Source organism: Aedes albopictus, chromosome 3 (assembly GCF_035046485.1).
Source record: "Aedes albopictus strain Foshan chromosome 3, AalbF5, whole genome shotgun sequence".
NCBI lineage: Eukaryota > Metazoa > Arthropoda > Insecta > Diptera > Culicidae > Aedes > Aedes albopictus.
In genome coordinates, this window is record NC_085138.1 from 281,069,382 (window position 1) to 281,091,267 (window position 21,886).

General features: G+C 40.2%; 3 protein-coding genes across 4 annotated transcripts in view; all 3 read right to left on the reverse strand.

Moving 5' to 3' along the window:
* The window catches only part of LOC115257360 (probable phospholipid-transporting ATPase IA), a 356,682-nt gene extending 349,273 nt beyond the window's left edge, over window positions 1-7,409 (reverse strand). The window contains exon 1 of the mRNA XM_062861119.1: window positions 6,642-7,409. Within this exon, the coding sequence (XP_062717103.1) occupies window positions 6,642-6,762 (121 nt within the window). The 5' untranslated portion in view covers window positions 6,763-7,409. The remainder of the gene's footprint in view (window positions 1-6,641) is intronic.
* On the reverse strand, window positions 592-2,490 carry LOC109420339 (uncharacterized). Of its 2 annotated transcripts, none has more exons than XM_029856885.2 (3): window positions 2,314-2,490; window positions 2,161-2,253; window positions 592-2,108 (listed from the first exon to the last, which is right to left on the reverse strand). In XM_029856885.2, exon 3 carries the CDS (start codon window positions 2,008-2,010, stop codon window positions 967-969), a length of 1,044 nt encoding a protein of 347 aa, XP_029712745.1. In that variant the 5' UTR covers window positions 2,011-2,108; window positions 2,161-2,253; window positions 2,314-2,490; the 3' UTR covers window positions 592-966. The 2 variants fall into 2 exon arrangements, with proteins under 2 accessions (XP_029712745.1, XP_019550209.1); XM_019694664.3 differs by having other exon boundaries at window positions 592-2,072; window positions 2,314-2,487.
* Window positions 7,410-14,369: 6,960 nt separating the features above from the next.
* Window positions 14,370-21,886, reverse strand: part of LOC109420337 (zinc finger protein Xfin) — a 42,821-nt gene continuing 35,304 nt past the window's right edge. Inside the window, exons 6-7 of the mRNA XM_062861110.1 lie at window positions 14,788-15,695; window positions 14,370-14,603 (exon numbers count right to left, since the gene is read on the reverse strand). Coding sequence (XP_062717094.1) covers window positions 15,650-15,695 — 46 coding nt within the window. The 3' untranslated portion in view covers window positions 14,370-14,603; window positions 14,788-15,649. The remainder of the gene's footprint in view (window positions 14,604-14,787; window positions 15,696-21,886) is intronic.

The window sequence follows — 21,886 nt, forward strand, 5'->3', positions numbered from 1 at the left end:
GGCTTCCCAAAGGTCCTCCACTTCGAGATAGGTTTGGACGGCAAATTTCCAAGTAGTCCAATTTTCTCTGCCGACCAGCCGTTCGATTCCGGGATTCGAATTCGCCATCTCTAACCGTTACTCTGGGCCGAATAACCTCTTGTAAAGAGTGAACTAGCAGTGATTAAAACACGTCTGGTTAGAATGAACGAACAAACACGAATAATATATTTTCTCTATTTCTAAATGACATCAAATAGCCATAGGCTACTACGACCGTTTCCGTTTCTTCTTCAACAGTAAGACGTCCCTTGTGGCGACCATACTTGTACTTTAGCAAACTTGTCCCTACGAACAGTGTATTCTTTCATCATTGAGAATCATGCGTATTTTGCACAATTATACATGCAATTCTCGACAACTTGAGACCTTTGGGAAAACCACTTAGCTTCAATATACGAAACTTCGAATTTTCACGGTGTTGTCAAAACAACATGATATTCCTGCTCGGAAGCGATACTTATTACCCACAGGAAATTTCACATTTATCTACCTACCAATATATCTGAACACGAATTTTCTTCTTCAATATGTCGTTTTGAATTGAAAACATTTTGTTGGATTTTGCTTACATCTTTATTTATTCAGCGTTATGGGATTTTCCTTATTTAAGATGTTTACATTTTTTTTCAGATACTGAAGATGCAATATTATTATTTCTTGTTTGGACAGTCAAGATTATTTTGAAAACCATATTTTAATGGCATTGCCTGAGAATCAAGTTTTTACAAATGAATGTAAAAAACGAAGATTATTCTTCTAATTTAGTGTTTGTTTTTCTTTCTTGTCAATAGAAATGAAGTAGTTTTTCTGTTCTACTTCAGTTAGTGTTATGTATAAGTTTAAGGTTTTTCTTCACACGACAGTAAACATTGACATCCTCTCAAATGCGAGTACATCGCTCGTAAAGTGGCATCATTTTTAAAATCACCACAAATTATTATAAGATGAATAATCTGAATTGTTCGTTCCTCTCGATAACTTTTCGTAATCCAAATCCGCATTGTCAACTCCGTACATCCGCCGAGCATATTTCATCGCCCTGCCTTCGTCCTCCTCGAAACCTAACCTCTCGGAAGAAAAAGCATCAGAGTAGTTTTTCTTCCATGGCTTTTTCTGTTCCATGGAACCACCAGCATTCATTTGAGCGTAATTCTTCTTCCACGGTTGTTTCTGTAAAACTGCACCAGGACCTAGGTTTTTGGCTACGACGAAGGCTTGACTTCTCTTGGTCTTTTTCATATCAGTCATGGTACCTGGAGGACTGTAGCACATTGAACCGAAGTGTCCCGCCTTACCGCAATTGTAGCAGTTCTTGTTCCATGCCTTGCACTTCTGGTCTTTTCCATGACTTTGACCACAAGCCTTGCATGGTTTTCCAGCTTGCTTTACGGTAGTTTCAGAGCTGGTAGTAGCAAATGGAGTGTCACAAGCGCTTATTCGTTTAATCAACTCGTCAATCGACAAGCTTGACTCCCGCAGGAGCTTTTTCTTCAACGGCTCCGGAACGAACTGTATCATTTTGTCGATTACTGCAATATTTTGGCATTCGGTTGCCGTTTCTCCAAAATTACACTTGCTGGCGAGTTCCAAAACTCTTTCTAGAAACTTTGACAGACTTTCTTGCGATTCTGGCTTCAGAGACCAAAACTGGTACCGCTCTTCAACCTCAAGACGTTTGGGTGCGAAGTAAGCCTCTATCATATCGATAGCTATTTTGTACGGATCGACTTCCTCCGTATCTTCCTCGTCAACTTCTGGTTCCGGAAGGTTGAAAAAAATCTCCTGCAGCTCAATACCACCCTGCGCTAGCAGCATATCTCTCTTCTCACCAGGATCCGTAATTTTGCAAGCCCGAAGACAAATTTCGAAACCTCTATGCCAAACCTGCCACTTGTTCTGTGCATCCGACAATGACACATCCGCGCAGGAAAACGGTGGCAGTTTGGCGAAACTAGTAGTTTTGTCCATCTTTGTTTATAATCTGCACGAATTCACAAATCTATTCACCGGCTTGGGATTAAGTGGAGAACCTGCAAGTTTTGTTCACATACAATGATGAAACAGCCCTATCCTGTCAATACCACTCACTGCTCACTTGAGAAGAACCACAGAACTCACCTTTCAGTTGCCGCTAGTGAGTAGGATTATAACGCTGATGAGTTGCGATGGCATCTATTGGAAATTACTTTTTTTTTTCTTATGTTCCAAAAGCTATAAAGAAACCGCTAATTTAACACTTTACCACTAATTTAGTAATGCTATTCAACTCACCAGTAGATTCCACGAGTTTTCACAATCAAATGGCTCTTATTTACCGAAAAACAAATGATTTTCACCGGACCTCGTTGTCAATTTGGTATAGACGAAAGACCGACAAAAACTTGCAAACTTGATAATTTTTTCCTTCTACCTACACGGGTATCACGCTTACTTCTGTACCCACACTATACAGATAGGCATATGAAACGCAGTTACTCATACTTATTTCACACTTTTCGTCTGTGTTAGTTGAATGAGCATCGTGCAACATTTCGATGAGCTTGTTGCAGTCGCATGACTGATGCGTGAATTTTGGAGTTGCACACGGTTAGGTAAGTTTGTAATTCGAGCACTTCTGACTGTTACGACAAAATATATACGCGTAACAGTCTGGCCAAATTAAATACCTGAAACAACCCTAAGATGAGCAGATAAAATTCTGAAAACATTCATCGCTTTATGGCTAATAATGTTGAGCGATGAAAAATAAAGTGCCCACACAATGCATACGTTTGCGTGTGCGTGACACTAGTTTGACACATTTCACATGGGAAAACTGTCAAAAAAACGCAAACCTCGACGAAACGGAATCACCATGATTCCGCATGAATCACCACTTGAAATGTTTCAATTCACCACTGACTGTGGCAATATGGTGTTTGGCGGCGTTAGTGCTGTCATCGTGTATTGGTTTGCAACCTTACTCAAGTGAAGATTCCAATCCTTACACAACTTTCTGAATGAAATTTGTTCTAGCCTTGATGTCTGTTCTCTGTGATATAATCACAGACAAACAGACATACTACTCAAATCGAAATCATCGCACGATTTAACGGTCATTTTGAAAATATAGTGTGGTTCGGACTGTGCTCGCATGTGTCATGGTGGCGCTGCTGTGCCTACATCACCTCTCAATTTTGGAGAGAAATGAACGCGACGCCGATCAATGTTTACATAAAATGACTCAATCATGAACCTTCATTCATGTTTTATGAATGGATGACGACACGGGGGAGTCGTCACATGCAAAATTGTTACAGCGAGCCGAGGGAAACCACACCTGCAAACGAATGCTTCGGATTGAGCATTATAGAGGGTGCTAGTGAGATGCCAAACGATGTTTTTGAAGCAATTTTCTTCTAAGTAATATGTCTGTTTGTCTGTGATATAATGTCAATATTAAAGTGTCTCGAGTATACCAAAGTGGCGAATCCTGGTCGTTTTGACAGGTCTCCTGCTCGATTGGAACTATGGGGATGACAGCAAATCGGCTGTTCCAATTTTGACGTTTCTCCTCTTTGTTATTCCAGACTCGTTAGTCAATATCATCAGCGATGCCAAGTAGCTGAACGGATTTCGTGAAAATCGTTCCACTCGTGTTTATCCCCGCTCTCCTAATTACACCTTCTAACGCAATGTTGAACAGCAAGCAGGAAAGACCATCACCTTGCCGTAACCCTCTGCGAGATTCGAAGGGACTCGAGAGTGTCCCTGATACTCGAATTACGTACATCACTCGATCCATCGTCGCCTTGATCAATCGTATCAGTTTGTCCGGGAATCCGTATTCGTGCATAATCTGCCATAGCTGTTCGCGATCGATTGTATCATAGGAAGATTTGAAATAGATGAACAAGTGATGTGTGGGCACGTTGTATTCGCGGCATTTCTGCAACACCTGGCGGATGGCGAACATCTGGTCCGTTGTAGCGCGTTCACCCATAAATCCAGCCTGATATTGCCCCACAAACTCTCTTGCAATCGGTGATAGACGGCGGCATAAAATTTGAGAGAGTACCTTGTAGGCAGCGCTCAGTAGTGTGATCGCGCGGTAGTTCCCGCAATCCAACTTGTCGCCCTTTTTGTAGATGGGACACACGATACCTTCCATCCATTCCTCCAGTAATACTTCCTCCTCCTAAATCTTGGTAATGACAGTGTAGTGCTCTCACCAGTGCTTCTCCACCGTATTTTAGAAGCTCGCTTGATAGTTGATCTGCTCCAGCGGCTTTGTTGTTTTTCAACCGGCCAACCTTCTCCTCAATCTCTTGGAGGTTAGGGGCCGGAAGTCTTTCGTCCTGTGCACATAATCCTAGATCTGTTACCACGCCACATTCGGTACTTGCAACGTCGCCATTAAGGTGCTCATCGTAATGCTGTCGCCAGAATATTCCCGTGATTATCTCGGCACATGTGGGCTTGTGGCACAAAGCCTCTGCGCGAGCGATTCAGCTTCTCGTAGAACTTTCCTTAGCGCGGTACAGCTCTTCCATCGCTTCGCGATCTCGTTCTTCCTGCTAGCGCTTCTTCATCCGGAAGGCAGAGTTCTGCCCAGGGATGCCACATATACAGATTTTTCTGTAATCATGCAGATTTTTTTGCAGCTTTTCATACAGAATTCTGTATACCAATATACACAGATTTTTGGAAATTATACAGATTATACAGATTTTTGAGAAACTTACAGAATTTCAAACAGATTTTTCGCGAAATATTACAGATTTCATACAGATTTTTGACAAAAAATGGTGATGCAGATTATAAAGATTTTTGAAAGGCAAAATACAGATTTAAATGTGGCAACACTGGTTCTGCCTGTTCCGCGCCTGTCTGTAACGTGCCTCATTCGCTCTCGTACGGTGTTGCAGCATTCTATAAAAAATCATAGTGGACTATTTTTCCGGAAAACGCTAGATGAAATTTCACGATTTTCCAAAATGTTTCTAGAACAAATCCTCAAGGAAACGGTGGAAACAATCCTAATTGGATTTCTGATGCAATATCTGATTGAATTTCTCAAGGAATTTGCGAAGAAGTCTTTAGTGAAATTCCTTCTTTCTTGAGAATTTTTTAGAATAATATCTGAAACAATCCAAAATTCCTGAAGAAATCAAAGGAGGATTGTCTAAAGAACCCCATGAACCTAAAGAAACTGCTTGAAAAACTCCTGTGAAAAAATCCTGAAAAAATCTATTGATAAATTTTAAAAGAATTTTTGGATAAAGTCCTTAATTGGGTTTTTAAATTTAGAAAAATGTATAGATGTTTTTATTTTATACGAAAGAGTACCTTTTTCTGAACCACTATGATTTTTTTCAGATTTTTAGAACTTTATTTTGGTATCTAAAATCAATTTCAAAGAGATTTTTTGAAATCACCTTTTGACAGCTGGGCAACTGTTTGACAGCTCCGCCCAGTACAAAATGCGACGAGGGGTGATTCGACAAATCGCTCCCATACAAACTTCAAACTGAATTTTAAATAGGTTCCGAGACACAAAAATTCATGAAAATTTGGATTTCGGCTCAGTTTGGCATGCAGATTCAGAATATGGAATTATCTCAACACCGCTAAAAAAGCCAATTCATTTCCTGGACATATTTCAGAAAAACACATGAAGAAATATTTGAAGGAACAAAAATCTATATTATGTCCTGGAAAAATCTAATGAGAAATTTTGGTAATATTATTGGAGAATTTTCTAAATGAACTCCTGATAGAATCCGAAGAGAAATTCAAGAGATTATACTGATAACATGGATTGAAAATTCACTACAAGAATATTGTAAAGATAACCAGTCCAAAATTAGTCTATCTGTTACTCCATTACCTCTGTGATTTTTTCTGTCTTCAGTCTTTTTCAGTCTCGCTTGCCGTTTATGCAATCGTGTCAACTAAAAGATTTTTCCCGGTGCGTTTTACAATTTCCCGTGTATTTCCCGGATTTTCCCGGTGATTTCGAATTCCCGGGTTTTTCCCGGTTTTCCCGGATTTCCCGGATGGATGGACACCCTGCTCAGCAAACAAACACAAAACTCAGAAAGCGCAACAATTCGCATATTTTATCGCCTTGTTACAATTAAATCCCTCAGTATCTCTATCACGTAGATAGGTACGTCGACGTCGAGGGATAGATCTGCTGATTTATATATTGAAATAGTTTCTATGGCTATTGCATCTACATGATCTACAGTGTCGAAAGGGCGGTATACGATGCACGATGTTATCACCTAAACACATGCAACAGCAATCTTACAACCGGAGAAATTGTGCACTTGCCCTAAAGAGTTAACTCAATTGCAAAAATACGCCTGAGGAATTAGTCATATAAGAGTTGTTTTTCCCTTCTGGTGTTCTTTTTCAAATATGTAGAGGATATTGCATGACAAAAACTCTTCAAGTGTCTTTTGATTACATGATTTTTTTTATAATTGTCTCTCAGCTTTTTTTGTGATATAGGTCACTGGTCTAAATTTAGCGGGAAACCAAGTGTTGTAAAATATCACTAAATTTAAAAATTGAGAAAATTGTGATGATAAACAGAGAAGGATAGGACTTACGTTCATCGCTTTCATCCAGTAGAAGACCTTCATACTCGGTCGTGGTGCTCCTACGGCCGCCACTGTTTCCTCCGAGCGGCATTCTCAGCTTATTCCGAAGTCTTAGGAAGAAATTATTCATAGTGAATAATTGCAAACAACTAATAAATAAAACTGCAAATAAATTATTCTTCTTCACACGCAAACATAGAGCAAAGGTGTAACCAAACTCAGCAAAACGAAACGAAAGTGAAAGCACCAATCACAATAACAAAACAGGGCAAAATAATTTTCACTTATCACGAAAGGAAACGAAAAAGTGCACTTCAAAACCAATCACTCGCAGCTGATAATGATTAAGCGCAAATATCACTTGAAGGAAACTAAATATACCGATAGTCTAAGAAGACTACAGAACAAACCGAAGATAATATTCCGCGCTCGAAATTGGAGAATCAAAGCGATGACTTCGGAGATCCCGTTCAAAACAAATCACAACAGCAAAAAATCGCACAAAAAAGCTGTGAAACCTTATACGATTCAGCGGCTCTCCGGCGAGTCAACTATACCCACGTCGTCGGTCGGACACGATAAGGCCTCTTCTTCAATTTTCGAGCGCAGTGAGTATACGATCATTGCACGCTGTTTACCATTATACACGAGGAACATGTGTTGCCTCTGCGTTGGCTATACTGCAAACCATCATTTTTAGAGAGCGAGTAGTTTGAAAGAGTGTGAGCGCAAGTGAAGAAACGGTCAATGCAAATTTATATTGAAACCCCTCGCCGCCGGCGGAATGGTCAGTCAAAACATTTGTCTCGCGTACAGGGGAACGTGGGGAAAAGCGCATTTAGTAGGGGTAAAATGGGACGATATCGATTACTGTGAAGATACTGGGACACAGTTGGCTCTGCGATTTACACTATGCTAATGAAGTTGGTTATGAGCTTGAGTTGAATGTGTGTATTGAAGAGGAGAAAAGTAGATGCAATGATACAAAGTAGTAGGAATGGGACAGACCTGGGATTGAACCCAAGTCCTTCTATTTTACGTATCAGAACCCGTAACCACTAGACCATGACATCAAATCAGAACACCTTTGGATGTGTGGAACGGAGTCGAAGGGACGGCTGGTTCGAGGAGTGTAGAGAAATTGTGGACAAGAAGAACGCAGCTCGGGAGGTCATGCCAGAGCATGGAACCGGGCATAACGGGCGAACATAAACGGGAGCAGCTTACCCGCCTACCCGGCGTCTGAAAAAAGCGAAGTGTGAGGAAATGGAACTGATGTGCAGGGATAAGGATAAGGACGGGGGCCACTTGATCGACCAACCTGTGGTGATGATCGAAAGGTGGAAGCGACACTTCAACGAACATCTCTAAATGGTGCAGGGAAATCATTTACGGAGGATAGAGGCAGCGGAAGAAATGAATACTTATGTCAGCTCAGCAAATGAGAATACCTGAGTGAGATTTAAGATGTTGAGGAGCAGTATTTGTTTCAGTTGGAACATCACGCCATAAAGAAGGAGATGTTCAAAATTTGAGACTCAAATTCAAATTACCTTTGTTTTATCTGAATGAATTCTCAACCAAATTCATACTTCTTGCTGCCTAATACAAATATTTCCATCAAGTACTACCCAACTAACATTTATCACAGAGAACAGACATCAAGGCTAGAACAAATTTCATTCGGAAAGTTGTGTAAGGATTTGAATCTTTACTTGAGTAAGGTTGCAAACCAATACACGATGACAACACTAACGCCACCAAACACCATATTGCCACAGTCAGTGGTGAATTGAAACATTTCAAGTGGTGAATTAAATTAGTATGGGAAATTAACCGATTGCAGCGCCACGCTATTGCCACTTGTGTTGCCGATTTCAAATGGCCGTTAAATTCCTTACACAGTTTCGGCACAGACAAACAGACATATTACTTAGAAGAAAATTGCTTCAAAAACATCGTTTGGCATCTCACTAGCACCCTCTATAATGCTCAATCCGAAGCATTCGTTTGCAGGTGTGGTTTCCCTCGGCTCGCTGTAACAATTTTGCATGTGACGACTCCCCCGTGTCGTCATCCATTCATAAAACATGAATGAAGGTTCATGATTGAGTCATTTTATGTAAACATTGATCGGCGTCGCGTTCATTTCTCTCCAAAATTGAGAGGTGATGTAGGCACAGCAGCGCCACCATGACACATGCGAGCACAGTCCGAACCACACTATATTTTCAAAATGACCGTTAAATCGTGCGATGATTTCGATTTGAGTAGTATGTCTGTTTGTCTGTGGTTTCGGGACTGGACTTGGATGTCTGTTCTCTGTGCATTTATTGTGAATGTAAACGTCAACAAAGCGTCCTTAATACGGCTTGATGCTGAGTTACTGTGATGTACATATGGACGGAAGCTTCTATGCAAGCCCTATGCCAATGAATCTGGCGAACTTAATCAGCTTGTACATGCTGTGCGATCAGCTTCTATGCCACCTAGTCATAGCTCTTTTCTCGGCTCCTATGTAACCACTAACTGAATAACATCTTGAGAAGGCGCTTTTTCAGCCTTTTCGCAGTTGTTAAATAATAGTTTTACGGCATCCCCAAATTGAACGATTAAATATAATTAGGTTATGGATACCGTGACGCAATACATGTGGAACTGGAATTATCACTTTTAAAATTGAATAATGAAAGTACTTGCCGCTACTTGGAATCGAACTCCCGATCTCCGTATCCACTGGTCCCGATGATGTCCTCGCTACCACACTGCTATATATAAATAACATAGAAAATAGCCCGTTTTGTTTTACTCCAGACAAGGCTTCATAATTGTGCCACAAGAAAGCTTACCCAACTTCATCTTGCTGTAAAAGCTTGTGAAACGTCAAACGCAATAATGTTTACATTAAACAAGCTGTGTGGTTGCGCCAACAGATTCTTCTTCACAGCTTCTAGCTGAAAGAGCGTTCTTTAAACGGCTACGAAGCGCTGTTGTTTTGTGTTTTGGCAACATTACAAAACGTACTGTATAAAAGCAGCTGTTGCAATGAGAGTATAATGGAGGTGTGGAAGAGATGCTTTGTGTGCGTGAGATCCGTGTTTGGTGCAAAACATGTCACTACTACAAGCAAAGCGAGCTCCCATAAGAACGCGTGTCAAATAGTGACGTCACTATTTGTGTTTACATTTTTCTTTGCTTACTAATACATAGCCATCTCTTCTTCTTCCTCACCTGTAATATACTCTCATTGCAGCTGTTGTAGTGGCTGGGACTCTTACTCGATTTGCACATCTTCCGGCATATCTTCCGGCATTGAATTAAAGTGCAATAAAAGCAACCCAAATAATTTCACAACACATACATGGATAGCTGTAAAGTATTTGTGTAGTAGCTATAAATCCCGCTTGAAGTTTGTTTTGACAATAATGTTTACATCCGACAAGCCGTGTTGGTAAACCATCAGTTTCTTTATTACAGCTTCTAGCCGTAATTAAATCGCATAACTGCCTTTAAAGCGCTGCTGGTTTGGGGATTTGTCAGTATAATGAATTGTACTGTATAGTAGCAGCTGTTTTGTTAGTGGGGACTCCTATTCGATGTGTTCAAGTTTTCACATCTTCCGGGAAATCTCCCGGAGTTGGAATAGGGTGGAGTAAAGGCAGCCCCAGTGACAAGCAATGGATTTCTGAAAACCGAGTTTGGTAGCTGTATGGTGCTTGTTTTGCAGTCGTGTATTAGCTTATGATTTATATTTGACTAGCTTTCCTTTTATTCAGCGTTGACTGCTTTTACTCGATGATTACACAACAGAAAGCAAATGACTGAAGCTTATAGCGCTGAAAATGTTAGTTGGGTATGAGCCGTTATGCCGCTGGCATACGACAGTTATAGATCGCAATGAGCTATGGAAACTCATGTATGGGAACAACTTTCCCGGGAAGCTTCAACATTGTTAAAAAAAACACAGCGTCTCAATCTATTTTACGAAACGACCACAGTGGTGATATTGATATTCACACTGACGGGCTTGGACGCGACCTCCTATCAACATTCACGAATTGAGCGATCAGCTGATCCGAAACGTCTCGCAAAATGGCTCATTTGTTTCACTGACGACATGGATATCATCAGAAGAAGAGTGGAACTGTGGCAGTACACCCCCCATAAAAAAATCTCCTAGAACTCCTCCAGAAATTCTAACTATGGTGCCCTCAGGAATTGTACTAGGGATTCCTCTAAAGATTTCTTCACGCATTTTTGTTTGGAATCTTCCGGCCAACATTCCTGAGATTTTTCCAGAAAACCCTTCGGTGCCAGAAGTTCTTCCAGGGTTTTCTTCTTGTGTTTATCCAGTCCAGGACTTCCTTCTGAGATTTCATCAAAATATGTCCTTCCAGAAATTCCTCTTGGGATTTCTCCAGGAACTCCATGCATTCCTCAGGCAATTCCTATTAGGTCTCGTCCAGAAATTCTAACTGAGGTACTTCCGAGAATACTTCTAGCGATGTACTTCAGAAATGCCTTCTGCTATTCCATCAGGGACTCCTCCATGGATTTCTCCAGAATACCCCTACCGATTCTCTTAGGATTCCCCAGCATGCTTGATGGGGTTCCTCGAATAATTCTTCCAGCAATTCCTACTAGGTTTTCTCTAAAAATTCCTTCTATGAAACCTCTCAGAATTCTGGGAATCCATCTAGCAATTCCTCCAAGAACTCTTGGTGGGATCATTCAAGTCAATCTTCCATGGATTACTCCGGAAGTTCCTACGGTAATTCCTCCAGGAACATCTTCAGAGATTTTATCCCGGAATTTCAGCTGGGATCCGTCAAGCAACTGCAACTGTTGTTCTACCAGCAATTCCTCCTAGGACTCCTCCGGAAATTATTACTGTAACACCTTCAGGAGTTCTCCTGGGGATTTATCATGGGTTTTCTTCAGGAATTTTTACTGTGATTATTCATGGCATTATTTCGGACATTCATCTAGAAGTTTCTTCAGTGAATCCTCCAGTATTATCTAATGGAATTCTAACAGAAACTCCTTCAGGTTCTTCCAGGTACTTTGCGAAGTATTCCACCAGGTATTTTTTATGGATTTTTTCTTTGGATTCCTTCAGGCATTCCTGATGGGATTTCTCTAGAAATTTTCGTAAGGTTTCTTCCAGCATTACCTGGGATTTCTGCTGAAATTTCTACGATAACTCATCATTGTAATAGAAATTGCTTCAGAGATTTTTCCAGAAGATCCTCCCGTTATTCCTCCAGGAATTTTTATCCCAGATATTTTATCCAAAGATGCCTCATAACTTTCTCATGGGATTCCTCCAGGAGCACCTTTTGGCTTTCCTTCAGGAATTTCAGCTGAATTCCTCAAGCAATCTCTTATGTGGTTCTTCCAGCAATTCCTTCTAGGACACCTCCAGAAATTCTTACTATAAAACCTCCCGGTATTCTTCTAGGGATTCTCCTGACAATTTCTACTGAGATTCCTTAAAAACTCTTGCCGACATGATTCAAAGCAATGTTCCTAGGATTCTTCCAGAAGTTCCTTCGGTGTTTCTTCCAGAAATTTTATCCTGGGATTTTTCTAAAAATTGTTCATGGGATTCATCCATGAACTTCTCTTGACCTTCATCAAGGAGCTCATGCTGGGATTCTACAAGGGATTCTTTGCTGCATGCGTTTCTTTCAGGAATGCCTCATAGGACTGCTCCAGAAGTTCTTACTGTAATACGTGCAGGAATCCTTCCTGCTGGGATTCTTCCGACAGTCTTCATAAGATACTTCCAGAAATGCATTCGGTGATTCTTCCAGGGATTTTTCTGAAGACTCATCCAGGAATTCCTCCAGAGATTTTATCCATGGGTTACTCCAGAAATTTCTCATGAAATTCCTCCCGGAAGTCCTCTTGACCTTTTCCCATGAATTCCAACTGAAGGAACCCCAATAGACATCTTTAGAGGTATCTCTAAAATAATTTAGGGAGATAGCAAAACTTTAGTGAAATCCCATTGTCTGGTGGAATCCCTGAAGAAGTTCCTTAAAAATAAACCTGGAGGAATGCCTAGAGAACTCCCTGGAGGAATCGGTAGAAGTATTCTGAAGAAATCCATGGAAGAGTCGCTGAAGGAATCGCAGGATAAATTTGTGGAGGAATCCTAGGAAGATTTCTGGAAGGAATCCCACAAGGGATCCCTAGAAGTTTTAGAAGATCAGTTAGAATTGCCTAGTCCTAGGAGGAATTTATAAAAAGGGATTGCTGGAGGAATCGCCGAAGAATCTTTTGGAAGAATCTTCTGGAAGAATCCTAGGAAGATTGGTTTGAATAATCTCACCAAGAAATTTCAATGTAAATCTCTGAAGAAACCCTCAGAAGAACTGTGGGAGGTATCACAGTGAGAATTTCTAGAGAAATCCTAGGAGAAATTGTTGGGAGAATCTCTGCAGGAATAACCAGTGAAACCCCATCAGGAATGCCTGGAGAAATCTTAAGAGAAGTTCATTGAAGAAATATCAGGAGGAATCCATAAAGAAATACATAGAGAAATCACTGCAAGAATCGATAGAGGTGTTGCTGGAGGAATGAAAAAGTCCCTGAAGAAATGCCAGGAGGAAGTATTTTGTAAAACGCATAAACAGCTCATAACAGCTCATCCCGAAACCAGTGGAATCAATTTTCGTTAATCTAGATGTTGGCTCCAAAATGGCCAGAAGTATTTCATACAACGCAAAACTAGCACAGAATTGTGTGTTTTCAAATCCGCGATGTTTGGAATGCCCCATGACAGTACATATTAAACCATTTTATATTTAAGTAATGTTAAAGTAAATTTATAATTGGCAATCGCTATACATATGTGTTTTCAATGTACAGCCAAATCTCTATCAGTCGATTTTCCTTAGCTCGATATCGTCTCATGACAATTCAATTAACTTTATTATAAAAATCGTCGCTCAGTTACACTAGCACCTGCTGGTGACGATATTGAGTTGTCCAAAAAAGTCTCACGAAACCTACTGCAAGCCTATCCATATACGTGAGAACAAAAGATGTTTACAAAGTTCTTACAGATAGATTAACACGAGAAATCTGAACACAAAACACTACCACAGGAATTTAGATTGGTCAATTGCGCGAATCACTGAGCTTTGCAATATCGCCAACAGCAGGCGCTAGTGTGTTTGTCTGTGATATTTCTGTGATCTCTTCGATATCGACTCATGGAGGTTTGACTGTTCAAAATATATTTTTCACCGACATTGAGCATTTGAAACCATTTTCCCTCTTTTTGTTTGCCAAAGCTGATTAATACCACGCTTTTGGCCGCATCGGTATGTGCAACGTGATGCACTTTCTCTCTCTCTCTCGTATGCATGCTGGCTGCAGCCAGCAGTTATTCTCTCTCCTCTCGATACAGCAATCGTCACGCCGAGCAAAATATGAGCGATGAAGATTGTATGTAGATGTTTGTAATAAACGACGTCTCAATATCAAGAATATTGCTTGTTTCAGTGTTAGTCGCATGCTTGATAGAAAGCTCAAGTACAAAAAGAGGGCGACACATACGAATGAATTCATCATTTTCTGTCTCATTTTTTTCATTGAATACTTAATGAAAGACTGATGGTCACAGGACCCACTTTTAGGTGTCTAAAGTAGCCCTACTTGGGCTATATTTTACATTTTCAGACAATAAATGGATTAATTTCGGATCAATGATATCACACAGAACCCTACAGTGGTTTAATAATATTATTTTTATTATATGTTGGGCTTATTGGGATGTTCACCTTGCTAATTTTGCTGTCATTGTTTGTAATCGTAACGGTTAGTTCTATGTTCAGTATTAATTCAATAATAATAATATTTGTGTACTCTTAATCCAAGTGATACCAAATTCTGTCCACATCGCGAACCAAAACAGTTTCCGATCCCGGGCGGAAGGTTAAAAACAAAACACGAACGCAACTTATGTCGAATTCGTTTTTGAACCTGGGTTGGAACTGGATTGGCGGAAAATGTGTAAACAAACAAACGTCAAACAAACTCAAACAAACTTTAGTACAAGCGAAACCGAAGTCGGGTTGGAGTTGAAACTGTGATCTCATCCAGTTCCAACCCAGGTTGGAACTGAATCAAAAACGAATTCGACATTACCTATAATCAACTAAAAGACACAAACTTATCAACCGAAAACAGACTATGGTGTTTTACTTGCTTCCTGTGACTGAAAAGCACTTCGACAATAAGGCGACAAATACTCGCGATGAGTTTGCAAGTTGAAAACGGAAGAAAGGATGAAAAAAACACATCACAAAAATTGGTTTTGCTTAAGGGGAAGATTTTGTTTTGTTAAAAATCACCTTAAAAATACTTTTGCGTGACGAATGTGAACATGAAATATAAATAATCCTACAACCTAAAAATCGAGAAAAGCGAGTGGTTGGGGAATTTGTTCTGTGTGCTTTTAGTACGTCGAAGTATTGCCTAAATCGCGCTCGAAGAAAACATGATAAATGAAAGGCGAAACATTGTTGCTGCTAGGGAAGGATATTTTAAAATGGATTGTACATGATCTAAAACAAATCGCTACTTATCAATAAACACTAATATGGCTTATGTGCTAGGGGTATATACTATGTAATAAAAAAAAGAACATTCTAATTCTTTGTTTTTTTTTTGTTTAACTGCGCGCACTTTCGACGTATCCAATTGTGTACTATGGACTACCTCACTGGAGATACTCTTTGTTGGGCTTGCATTAATAAATGTCGACTATCGTCCTAAAAACACGTGTTTGATTCCTATCGCCCTAGTGCGTTACCTAGCAAGTGGGAAGAAGTTCTACACGGATAATTAGTTGTTTATAGCTTATATCATTTTTTGTTTTGTTTTGTGTAATGTTTGTAGTGTTACGAAACTATTGTGAATTTCTATCGAACTAATCTCTGGGACATTTCTGTGGGATCTTGAGAAATCCATTCATTCTACCGGTACCCACGCATGAACCACTCCTATTGAAAGCACACGTGGTTGTCCACTTTCTGTGCCGAGCTGAATCTGGAAATTGAAGATGAAAAATAACATGTAATAATTCGCTTTCGTTATTTCATTCAGAAATAAATCTCTCTGTACAAAACTATAAAATTTGGTTAGTTAGAACAATATAGATCAGCTCCTTGATAGGATACCCCAACTAACATTTATTGTGAATGTAAACGTCAACAAAGCGTCCTTAATACGGCTTGATGCTGAGTTACTGTGTTGTACATATGGACGGAAGCTTCTATGCAAGCCCTATACCAATGAATCTGGCGAACTTAATCAGCTTATACATACTGTGCGATCAGCTTCTATGCCACCTAGTCATAGCTCTTTTCTCGGCTCCTATGCAACCACTAACTGAATAACATCTTGAGAAGGCGCTTTTTCAGCCTTTTCGCAATTGTTAAATAATAGTTTTAAGGCATCCCCAAATTAAACGATTAAATATAATTAGGTTATGGATACCGTGACGCAATACATGTGGAACTGCAATTATCACTTTTAAAATAATTAAAGTACTTGCCGCTACTTGGAATCGAACTCCCGATCTCCGTATCCACTGGTCCCGATGATGTCCTCGCTGCCACACTGCTATATATAAATAACATAGAAAATAGCCCGTTTTGTTTTACTCCAGACAAGGCTTCATAATTGTGCCACAAGAAACCTTACCCAACTTCATCTTGCTGTAAAAGCTTGTGAAACGTCAAACGCAATACGTCAAAAGAGCTATGACTAGGTGGCATAGAAGCTGATCGCACAGCATGTATAAGCTGATTAAGTTCGCCAGATTCATTGGTATAGGGCTTGCATAGAAGCTTCCGTCCATATGTACAACACAGTAACTCAGCATCAAGCCGTATTAAGGACGCTTTGTTGACGTTTACATTCACAATAAATGTTAGTTGGGTAATGTTTACATTGAACAAGCTGTGTGGTTGCGCCAACAGATTCTTCTTCACAGCTTCTAGCTGAAAGAGTGTTCTTTAAACAGCTACGAAGCGCTACTGTTTTGTGTTTTGGCACCATTACAAAACGTACTGTATAAAAGCAGCTGTTGTAGTGGCTGGGACTCTTACTCGATTTGCACATCTTCCGGCAAATCTTCCGGCATTGAATTAAAGTGCAATAAAAGCAACCCAAATAATTTCACAGCACATACATGGATAGCTGTAAAGAACTTGTGTAGTAGCTATATATCCCGCTTAAAGTTTGTTTTGACAATAATGTTTATATCCGACAAGACGTGTTGGTAAACCAACAGTTTCTTTATTACAGCTTCTAGCCGTAATGAAATCGCATAACGGCCTTTAAAGCGCTGCTGGTTTGGGGATTTGTCAGTATAACGAATTGTACTGTATAGTAGCAGCTGTTTTGTTAGTGGGGACTCCTATTCGATGTGTTCAAGTTTTCACATCTTCCGGGAAATCTCCCGGAGTTGGAATACGGTGGAGTAAAGGCAGCCCCAAGTGACAAGCAATGAATTTCTGAAAACCGAGTTTGGTAGCTGTATGATGCTTGTTTTGCAGTCGTGTATTAGCTTACGATTTATATTTGATTAGCTTTCCTTTTATTCAGCGTTGGCTGCTTTTACTCAATGGTTACACAACAGAAAGCAAATGACTGAAGCTTATAGCGCTGAAAATGTTAGTTGGGACATGACTGCCCTGACTCTAAAGTCATTCACCAGTTTGGAGGGTATCACAACGGAGTTGTTCGAATCATTTGCAATCTTTACATCTTTATCTTCGAGTTGCAGGGAACAATTTCAAGTAGATGACGTCCTTACATTAAAAGCCCCTTATACCCGAACCTCATCTTCTTTCATTGCTAAGGCTTAACAAGTTAAGGATCAAGACCAATATGCAACGGAACGGATTTGATTGAGAAAAGGAAGAACTAATGATCTTGAACTTGAACTTAATCGTATCGCCAGATCTGTTACACTTACACAAGGAATCAAACCAAACGTAATTGGACTAACAGGCATGACTAACTGGACCAGCAGACAGTGTGTAAGTGTTGACGATTTTCGGTAGCTGGGCAAGTAGTCGAGAATGTAGAAAGCTTCCAATATCTTGGTAGGCAAATAACGGCCGATAGGTGCACGGATCGGGCTGCAAAACGGTGAATCGATAAGGGGAGCGTCCAACGTAGCTCTGATCCTCATAAGTTCCTACCTCATGCTTCCACGGGTCAAGCGATGACAAAGACCGCCAGCTAAGAGTTGTGTGCTTAGCTGGTAGTGCAGCCTGGGCACTGTTGTCCTTCTGACTTCAGCTAGATTGGAGGAGGTACGATCCGAGCGTGTGTTCACCAAGAAGGTGTGGCTCAAACAGCATCCAGCGATTAAATATAAAACGCTGTATCGCGTCAGCTACCTCAGGTGGCAGCACCACCAACAAGAATATTCACAAGCACACCTGGAGACACCCAAATGGCGAAGTTTGCAACCAAATCGACCATGTGCTGGTAGCTGGCCGACACTGCTTGTACGTCACTGATGTTAGAACTTTTAGGGGTCCCAACATCGACTCATATCACTACCTCGTAGTTAGTAAGATTCGAGCTCGGTTATCACGATGGTACGGTATGAGGAGGAAAATGTGAATGCAGCGTACATAATTTTGTACGGCTGAGGTCGAGTGAGGAATCCTTTGTCGACGAATATGAGGCGGGTTTTCGTGAGGGCCGATGAACGACGGATCAGATCTTCACCCTGCGCAGTTTCTCGATAAGTTTCGGGAATACAACTTGCAGACCTATCATCTGTTTATCACTAGCATGAGCAGCTTTTTTTTTCTTTTCACTCATTCTCTTCGACAAACACAAGAAAGAGCGAGATAAAAGAGGGGGCAAAATGCCCCCTCTTTTATCTTTCTCATTCTCGTGTTTGTTTACGAGAGTGAGTGAGAAAAAAGAAAAAGCTGCGCACGATAGAGCTGTTTATTGATTTCAAGGCGGCGTACGATTCAGTGAAGAGAAACGAGTTATGGCAGATTATAATCGAACATGATTTTCCGGCGAAGCGGATTAGACTGATTCGTGCGACGCTTGACGGTTCGTAATCAAGTAAGTGTACGGGTTTCGGATGAAATTTCGTCATCGTTCGTAATCTTAGACGGACTTAGGCAGGGCGATGCTCTTTCGAACTTACTGTTCAACATGGCGCTGGAAGGAGCGATAAGGAGAGCTGCAGCAGAGTGTGCAAAGTAACAGAACCGTTGTCACAAGGTCGCATATGCCCCTGGGCTTCACAGATGATATCGACATCATCGGGTTCGATCGTCGGGCCGTGGAAGAGGCATTCATACCTTTTAATAGGGGGACTACAAGGATTGGACTAACGATTAACACCACAACGACCAAGTACATAATTGGTGAAAAGTTTGTGGACGAGTTTGTTTATCCTGGTACTCTAGTAACGTGCGATAATGATGTTACCCGCGAGGTGAAAAGACAGATTGCAGCTACGAATCGGGCCTTTTTCGGTCTACGAAACCAGCTGTAGGGGGTTGTGGGGCAAGATGGCCATATGGGGCAAGATGGCCACCCTGTCTTTTAAGCATTAATTCGCAACACAAAAATATTTTCTGCAAGGGTTGTGATTATAAACAATGCTTTATGTTTATAATGTGCGAAAAAGTTACTATTAGTTTGAAAAATCTGCTATAAAATAGTGTTTGAAGTTTGAGTGTTTAAAAACAGTGTTTTCTTATAGTATCAGGTCATCTGATTTTAAGGATTAGTAATGAAATAACATCGTTTTAAAAATTATTTTTTTATTTTTAATGGTGTCTATATGTGACTGTTGTTCAGCCTCGACAATAAAATTTCAATGTTTTAAATTGATTATGTCATATAAAAAATGATAAACATATCGTAATCATTCGGGGCAAGATGGCCACCTGTGGCAAGGCCTATGTCGCCATCCAAAAATCAATCTAAAGCAGCCTTAAAACTGTTAATGATGTTTAGAGATATTGCAAAACCACAGAAAATTGCTTTTCATATTAGTTGAAGCTGTTAAAATTAATTACGATGGAGATGATACCTCAGAAATACTTTGAAGTTATTTGCTGTTGAACGGTGATTTGTTTCATTGAATATTTTGGCACAGGGATGGAAAATCGTAGCTAAAACCGCTATAAGGGTTCGTTACAAGACGTTGAATTACAGTATAATGCATGAAAAGAGTAGTAATGTATCTAAATCGTTTCGAGAAAAACAAGTTTGCCGAAAATAGACCAAATCATAGTACATTTCCAAATAAATTTCGATCAATTTTATTTCAAACATTATCATAAAGAAAATGGTGGCAAATACCACACCATTTGTAGGCAATGCGTTGCGGATGATTCGATCTTGGTTTATTGAACGTTGCTTAGGGATTAAAACATACTAACTGTAAAAATTTAGCTCTGTGGCCGTCTTGCCCCGATGGGGTGGCCATCTTGCCCCATATGGCAAAAATTCTATGTCGAAAGTAACATTTTTCAAATGAATTTATTTTGCAATGGTAGTGCAAAATAAAATGCTTTTTTGAGTTAATAAGATAGAAAAGACATGAAACAAAGGGAATGGGTGTTAAATAGCCATATTCTAATGAAAGTATATGCTCCCAAGGCGCCTAAGCTTAGGGTGGCCATCTTGCCCCATAACCCCCTAGTCCCGTAGGCTGCAAACGAAGACAAACCTCGCGTTGTACAAGACTCTGATTCTTCTGGTCGCTTTATACGGCCATGAATCGTGGACGTTGAGAGAAGCTGATCGGAGAGCCTTTAGAGTCTTCGAACGTAAAGTGTTGCGAACAATATTTGGCGGTAAACTGGAGGACGGCATCTGGCGGCGTCGCATGAACCACGAATTGCACCAAGTAGTACATAAAGAATATAGTGAATATAGTGAAGCTTGTATGCTGGAGGAACGGCAAGCTTAAACCACATTCAGCAAAGAACCAGGAAGGGACCATCGGCTTCATGGTAGGTCACGCACACTGTGGCTTTTTGCAGTTCAGGAGGACCTAAGTGATCTAAACGTTCAGGGTGACTGGAAGCGATAGGCCCAGGACCGAGACCAGTGGAAGCGAATGCTTCATTCGGTGTAGACTCACTGCTACGAGTTGTAGCCCATCAAGTAAGTAAGGTGCACGAATCAAGAAGGCAAGGTTTTGCGACTATGAGAAATGTATGGAAAATAGGTAGGAAGATCTACTCTCAGGTGACCAATGCTGCACGGGTTATCCTTCCTTTAGGAATTCTACAAGATTGTGGAAGAAATTGTAAATATATCGGCAGTTAGACATGTACAAGCATCAAACTTTCCAATAAACTTTAAAGATTGTTCCGCACGTCATCCATGCATGTGATGTTTTTCAAGTACCGTGGAGGGCCCATATTCTGCGCATCTAAGACTTTTTCAATTTCAATCAGCTGTAACAAATTCCAAATCGAACCGAATTGGCTGAATTTTTGACTGCAAATAGTTATTAGCTTTGTAAATGAGGGAAAAATATAAATCTTATACAAAACACTCAATTTTTTTTTTTTTTTTTTTTTTTTTTTTGCTAGGTTTCTAGCTGCACTCTGAATAGAGTTGAAACCTCTACACTAGACCTGAAGATAGAAAAGAGTACGTAATCTTTCAGAAGCAGTTTGCCAGCCGTACGCGGAAAATGATATCCATTAAGACACTGTTGCAACTGACTCAGAAAGATACGGTAGAAGATTGGAAAGTTTTCAATTGGTCAGTCAGTCAGGATTTGCCTATGTAGTGTTATGGTCACACGGTTTGTGTTTGTCTCCTTATTTGATTTTGTGGTATGGTTAAATAGGTTTTTCTCCTCGTTAAGTCAGTTGTCGTATGTTGTTTTTTCGTCGAATCAATCGAACCCTGTATGTTAAAATATAGTCGATCCTGTGTCAAATTGTTTTCTTGATTTTGCTAATCGTTTTCTACTTGTGTTCATCTCTTGTGTCCTTAAATTGTCATCGGTCCAAAATTCACAGAAACATGTAACTGAACTTCTGAACATCTAAGAGATAATCAAACATACGCCAAGTTGGTCAGTTGATTGCAATAAAATTTTAAAATAATAAAGATTTCATGTCAACTTTCATCCCGCTACAAATACTATTAAAAATATTCAAATTCGTTCAATTGTCCTATCGGTCCTACCTAGATGAACCATGTCATTTTCTCAAGCG

Excerpts from the sequence above, each read along its gene's own strand:
- LOC109420339 (XM_029856885.2), bottom strand. The coding sequence starts at position 2,010 with ATGGACAAAACTACTAGTTTCGCCAAACTGCCACCGTTTTCCTGCGCG.